The sequence below is a fragment of the Berghia stephanieae genome, chromosome 7 (assembly GCF_034508935.2).
Source record: "Berghia stephanieae isolate SIO BIC M18660-M18661 chromosome 7, UCSD_Bste_1.3, whole genome shotgun sequence".
Taxonomy (NCBI): Eukaryota; Metazoa; Mollusca; class Gastropoda; order Nudibranchia; family Aeolidiidae; genus Berghia; species Berghia stephanieae.
In genome coordinates, this window is record NC_088366.1 from 2,472,260 (window position 1) to 2,479,759 (window position 7,500).

Sequence of the window (7,500 nt, forward strand, 5' to 3'; positions counted from 1 at the left end):
AATTAAAACTCGGCTCATTATAAACAGTCCAACCTATAACAATAACATTGCCATAACAATTTGAGATTTTGAGATTAGGACTAGATCTATCTCATAAAACCATAAATAGGTTTACAATTTAGAAATTATTTATAAAATAGGTTTATGATTTGAATGGTCAGACGTAAGCCATTGAATTCAACTCAACCACAAAATTCGTTCAACTAATAGTCTGAAAATAAAACATCTATTTTGTGTTATTGGCAAATAAATAAATAGTTAAAATTACTGTATGGGTCTCGTCTCCTATAATTCCCTTAAATTTGAATTTGAGCTTTTATATAGCGCAATATTAATTCCCTTTATTCATCCCTAAGGGGAAATTTTTCTTTAGGGTCTATTCCAAGGGAAGACTGGAATAACCCAGGCGTCAGCCGCAGTGCAGAGCCGCAAAGTGAGCTAAGGCTAGGTGACTTGCTCAAGGCCATACAACGCGGCGGGTGATCGAACTCGGTACCTTGAGGGTACGAATCAAAGACCGTACCGCTGAGCCACGCTGTCCCGTGACAATATCCACAAAATGTACTCAAAGCGCTTATAGATAGTATGCGCTTGGCTAAGAAGCTCATAACATTACCATCCGGAAGTATAACGGACCAACACACAAAACTGTGTGTATCCATGAACGTTTATAGTCGGGTGAATACAGTTCAGTGAGCATTACTCATAAACGCGGATGGCAAAAAACAATAACAAAGACCTGAGTGACGTCGTCTTCGAACTATCTATATCGTTGAAATAAAACCTACCCCCCTACCGTAGTCACCATTAACTTATAGCCTGACACTGAAAACAAATTGACGTCAAAAGAAACGTCTTTGGCCATAAAACAAAACAGAACAAAAAAAAACAACAAAAAAACAAAACTACAAAAAAACAAACAAATCGTGAGTTGTATTCAATAGTTCAACCAATGGGACCACGTATTTCCTAGAGCTCTACAAACGACAACTCACAAGACGGTGCAAAAACCTAAAAAAAAAAAAAAAAAGAAAATGACGTCAAAGTATAAGTCTTAGAAGGTTCTAGTGTCAGGCTATATGTTAACGATGGCTACGGCCAGACACTAGAACCCTGAGACTTAGAGTTTGACAAAATATAAATAAAAATACAAACAACAATATTTTTTTTAATAAGTAAGAAAAAAAGAAGAATACAATGAAATGATATTTTAAAGTAACAAAATTATCAATATTAGTGCCAAACATACTAAAATGTCACCGAGTAACTGCCAAACTCAGGATCCTATTGACACGAAATCCTCCGCCTGGTCAAGATATATATATATATATATATATATATATATATATATATATATATATATATATATATAATAAGAGAGAGAGGAGAGAGAGATAGAGAGAGAGATAGAAGAGAGGAGAGAGGAAGAAGAGAGAGAAGAGATAGAGAGAGAGAGAGAGAGAGAAGAGAGACAGAGAGAGAGACAGAGAGAGAGAGAGAGACAGAGAGAGAGACAGAGAGAGAAGAGAGAGATAGAGAGAGAGAGACAGAGAGATAGAGAGAAGAGAGAGAGAAGGACAGAGAGAGAAGAGAGAGAACCAGAGTAGACAGAGAGAGGACAGAGGGACAGAGAGAAAGAGAGACATAGAGAGAGAGACAGAGAGAGAGACAGAGAGATAGAGAGAGAAAGACAGAGAGAGACAGAGAGAGAGAGAGAGAGAGAGAGAGAGACAGAGGGGGGCAGTTAGTGGTCGCGACTTATCTATCCAGCACTTCTCCCCACCGTTTTTCCTCATCATTCTCGATACAAGTGCTCGCTTCACATTTCACACTTTCTGAAAATTTTCAATACTTTTCTATGAATTTAACTATCTCCTTACCGCCTAATTTCAGGATTATTCCCGACTCATTATGATTATTCAACACAAAAATGTATTTGTATTAACTCACTGAATTTGAAAGCAGTAGTCTGGGTACATTCTATAGATAGTCTGCGCTTGGCTAAGAAGCTCATAACATTGCCATCCGGAAATATAACGGACCAACACACCAAACTGTGTGTATCCATGAACGTTTATAGTCGGGTTAATACAGTTCAGTGAGCATTACTCATAAACGCGAATGGCAAAAAACAATAACAAAGACCTGAGTGACGTCATCTTCGAACTATCTGTTCATAATTTCTTCAGTCAGACGAGCTTTACACAACGGGTTTTCAAATGTTGTGACATGCAAAACCAATCTGAATAAGAGTAACGTTCATTGTATCGTGACAAATGTGACGATTTTCCTGTAGTTGGTGAGGAGAGGGTTAACGAAAGATGATATTCCATGTTTTTTTTTTATCAAAGAGCTTTTTTATGTATAGTTTGGTCAAATTCAGTCCAATCTGTCACACTGATTACAAAGATTATGTTAAATTTTAATGGGATTGGAAGCCAGGTAATTTTTTGTTTATAATAATATTATTATAGTTCAGGTGGATAAAACAGAATTAATTGGTAATATTTGTTTGATAGCCAAATGAATATGGCAAAAACTAAAATCTAGGACAGAGAATGACATCAACAGATGTCTGTAATAAGTAGTGAATAAAAGGGGCTATAGGATTGGACGTCATCCATAGTCTGTGACGTCACCGGCGGAAAAGTTATTAGAGAGAGAACGTCATGTTGGTTGTGCGCATGCGTCTCTCGTCCTCGCTTCCGCGCACAACTAACATGACGTTCTCTCTCTAATAACTTTTCCGATAATCGAAAAAATATTCTGTCCTGTAAAATAATGTGTTGAAATTAAATCGTGTTTACGATCTTCTCAAGTCTATTCATGCGACTATGTGGTCTAGTGGTATGACACTCGCTTTCTGATCGGAAGTTCCTGGGAAAAGGCTCGTTACTCACATTCTCTCAACGTACTCAAGTGTAAAATGAGTACCTGGCCGAAAATAAAATTGTAATATCACCGAACAGAAGAACATGTTAAATGTTGCTGTTGGTCAGATAACCCGTGTGAAGTGCTTTGAACACGTTTAGTGGATATTGCGCTATATAAAAGCTCTTTTTTTTTTCTAAGTCATGGACTGTATTCATTTATCGATACGTTTTACACAACACAGTTGATACACGTGTAACGCTGGCTAAAAACCATTCTCCAAAACGACACATGGTTCGTAAAAACGGGATCAGTTCACGAACACCCATAAAATCTAAACACAGAAGATGAAAAAATAGAAAAACCATAATTTGCTTAGCCGTGTTATATCTATAATAATAATAATAATAATAATAATAATAATAATAATAATAATAATAATAATAATAATAATAATAATAATAATAATAATAATAATAATAATAATAATAGATAATAATAATAATAGATAATAATAATTGAGCTTTTATATAGCGCAATATCCACTAAATGTGCTCAAAGCGCTTTACAAGGGGTCCCTGGTCAACAGCAACACTTAACATGTAGGACGGGACATGACGCCTGTCAGGCGATATAACAATTTTTCGGACAAAGACAACGCTGTTAACGGCCAGGTACTCATTTTACACCTGAGTACGGTGAGAGAATGTTAGTAAAGAGCCTTTTCCAAGGACTCGACTATGCGGCGAGCGCGAGGCTCGAACCCAGGACCTTCCGATCCGAAAGCGAGTGTCACACCACTAGACCACATAGCCGCACAAAATGAGGTAAATCAGGTAAATAAGGTAAATCAGGTAAATAAGGTAAATAAGATAAATCAGGTAAATAAGGTAAATAAACAAACAAACCAAAATAAAATGGTCAGAAAACTAGGCCTTCAAATGTCGATCAATTTAAATGACTTTCATTTTTGACAAAAACTCTCGAACCTGGGACTGACTTCGTGAGGTTATTTAAAACGATCAATAATTTCGAGTTTAATGGCCACATTTTTAATTACATGACATCGCATAGAAAAAAAAGTTTTTTTTTAGAGTTGAACGTTTATACAGCACAATATCAACTAAAATTGCTCAAAGCGCTTTACAGATTGAAGATAATATCAGATTTTACAGATTTGGACAAGATGCGAGTCATTTCAACCAGTAAACTGTCGTGGGGCTATGTGGAGTTAATGTATGGCACTCTTCTGATCGGATTGTATGGGTTCGATTCCCGTTCTGAACAAGGGATTAGTTGAGTCTTTGAAAAATGCTCTCTACTCACAATTGTCTTTTACTGTATCCAGGTGTAAAATGAGTACCTGGCTATTCACAACCATGTATCTGTCGGATTTTTTAAATTTCTGGATAAGATTGCCTGACAAGCGTCTTGTCTTGTTTTCCTTGTTAATTGTTGCTGTTGACTAGTGACCCCTGTTTAGTGCTTTGAGCACATTCAGTGGATATTGCTCTATTTATAAGCTCAAGTTTGGGTGTTTATTTTATTTTGCTATTGTATCAAAAACATATTTGAATAGTTTGAACAGCTGAAGGGCAAGGAAAGAGAAGAGTAATATTAGTTTTTTGATCAGAGAGATGAATGGCGTACCATGATCACCGATGTCTGACACAGACTTGGTACTTGAAGAGAGATTGTATCAAAATAAATTCACGTTTTCTTTTTTTCAAAACTCTGATCTTTACATCGATGCCCTCCTCCTCCTCCTCCTCCTCCTCCTCCTCCTCCTCCTCCTCCTCCTCCTCCTCCTCCTTCTCCTCCTCCCAATTCATTCTCATTCTTCCCACCCACTTTCAGCTATCATCAGCCATGGCGGCACTAAACCAAACATCATTCCAGACCACACAGAATTACAAATTTACTTCCGGGCAGTGACTGTGGAAGACTTGGAGGTTCTCTCAGACAAAGCCATGAGATGTTTGAATGGAGCTGCAATCTCTACGGGATGCCAGGCAAGTTGGGGTGGCTAAGAACAGTTTGGGTCATTAATACACGTTGGGGTCAGTAATACACGTTGTGGTCATTAATACACGTCGGGGTCATTAATACACGTTGGGGTCATTAATACACGTTGGGGTCATTAAGACCAATTAGGGTCATTAATACACGTTGGGGTCACGTCATTAAGACCAGTTGGGGTCATTAAGACCAGTTGGGGTCATTAATACACGTTGGGGTTATTAATATACGTTGGGGTCATTAAGACCAGTTGGGGTCATTAAGACAAGTTAGGGTCATAATTAAGACCAGTTTGGGTCATTAAGTCCAGTTTGGGTCATTAAGACACCAGTTTGGGTCATTAAGACCAGGTAGGGTCATTAAAACAAGTTGGGGTCATTAAGACCAGTTGGGGTCATTAAGACCAGTTGGGGTCATTAAGACCAGTTTGGGTCATTAAGACCAGTTTGGGTCATTAAGACAAGTTGGGTCATTAAGACCAATTTGGGTCATTAAGACCAGTTTGGGTCATTAAGACCAGTTGGGGTCATTAAGACCAGTTGGGGTCATTAAGACCAATTGGGGTCATTAATACACGTTGGGGTCATTCAGACCAGTTGGGGTCATTAAGACCAGTTGGGGTCTATAAGACCAGTTGGGGTCATTAATACACGTTGGGGTCATTAAGACCAGTTGGGGTCATTAATACACATTGGGGTCATTAGGACCAGTTGGGGTCATTAAGACAAGTTGGGGTCATTAAGACCAGTTGGGGTCATTAAGACCAGTTGGGGTCATTAAGACCAGTTGGGGTCATTAAGACCAGTTGGGTCATTAAGACAAGTTGGGTCATTAAGACCAGTTTGGGTCATTAAGACCAGTTGGGGTCATTAATACACGTTGGGTCATTAGGACCAGTTGGGGTCATTAGGACCAGTTGGGGGTCATTAAGACAAGTTGGGGTCATTAAGACCAGTTGGGGTCATTAAGACCAGTTGGGGTCATTAAGACCAATTGGGGTCATTAAGACCAGTTGGGGTCATTAATACACGTTGGGTTCATTAAGACCAGTTGGGGTCATTAATACACGTTGGGGTCATTAAGACCAGTTTGGGTCATTAAGACCAGTTTGGGTCATTAAGACAAGTTGGGTCATTAAGACCAATTTGGGTCATTAAGACCAGTTTGGGTCATTAAGACCAGTTGGGGTCATTAAGACCAGTTGGGGTCATTAAGACCAATTGGGGTCATTAAGACCAGTTGGGGTCATTAAGACCAGTTTGGGTCATTAAGACCAGTTTGGGTCATTAAGACAAGTTGGGTCATTAAGACCAATTTGGGTCATTAAGACCAGTTGGGGTCATTAAGACCAGTTGGGGTCTATAAGACCAGTTGGGGTCATTAATACACGTTGGGGTCATTAAGACCAGTTGGGGTCATTAATTCACATTGGGGTCATTAGGACCAGTTGGGGTCATTAAGACAAGTTGGGGTCATTAAGACCAGTTGGGGTCATTAAGACCAGTTGGGGTCATTAAGACCAGTTGGGGTCATTAAGACCAGTTGGGTCATTAAGACAAGTTGGGGTCATTAAGACCAGTTCGGGTCATTAAGACCAGTTGGGGTCATTAATACACGTTGGGGTCATTAGGACCAGTTGGGGTCATTAGGACCAGTTGGGGTCATTAAGACAAGTTGGGGTCATTAAGACCAGTTGGGGTCATTAAGACCAGTTGGGGTCATTAAGACCAATTGGGGTCATTAAGACCAGTTGGGGTCATTAATACACGTTGGGTTCATTAAGACCAGTTGGGGTCATTAATACACATTGGGGTCATTAAGACCAGTTGGGGTCATTAATACACGTTGGGGTCATTAAGACCAGTTGGGGTCATTAATACACGTTGGGGTCATTAGGACCAGTTGGAGTCATTAGGACCAGTTGGGGTCATTAAGACCAGTTGGGGTCATTAAGACCAGTTGGGGTCATTAAGACCAGGTGGGGTCATTAAGACCAGTAAGGCTCATTAAGACCAGTTGGGGTAATTAAGACCAGTTGAGGTCATTAAGACCAGTAAGGCTCATTAAGACCAGTTGGGGTCATTAAGACCAGCCCCCAAATGTGCCACCACCACCCTCCCCCAACCCAGATTGAGAATTATTAAGCAAATATGGTAAATCTACATCATGGGTTAGTTATAAACGGTTCTAGATTTACAATTTACTGTTAAAAGCACAAGAGAAATGATAAGACAAAAGAGGAATGGATGAAACAGGAATCAGAACAATTTATTAATGAGCTTAATCTGAGATCTTCTAAAAGACTCAACCAGACAAAGCACTAAAAACCCACTGAGAAGAACACACTGGCATGCATACAATGGAGATAATTATTTGACTTACTTGACTTAGATGCCTTTCGCGTCTCGACCGAAAGATCGGGTCGCCTTGGCTGTTTCCAGTATTTCCTGTGTGAGGTGTCTCCAATATTGCCGGTCCTCTGCTAGGGTTCTCAGATTTTCAAGGTCCCCTGCCGTTATGAGACTAATGCTTTGTCCAAGTGTTGTGAGGTTTTTGTTTAGGATCACAGGGAGTGTTGTGATCGGTCTTCCTCTGAAAAGGTTCCCGTGT

At 39.5% G+C, this 7,500-nt stretch overlaps 1 protein-coding gene across 1 annotated transcript in view; it reads left to right on the top strand.

The window, feature by feature from the left end:
• The window catches only part of LOC144976093 (peptidase M20 domain-containing protein 2-like), a gene marked incomplete at its 3' end in the record, with an annotated part of 20,685 nt that overhangs the window by 11,733 nt on the left and 1,452 nt on the right, over window positions 1–7,500 (top strand). The window contains 1 exon segment of the mRNA XM_078920276.1: window positions 4,729–4,883. Within this exon segment, the coding sequence (XP_078776402.1) occupies window positions 4,729–4,883 (155 nt within the window).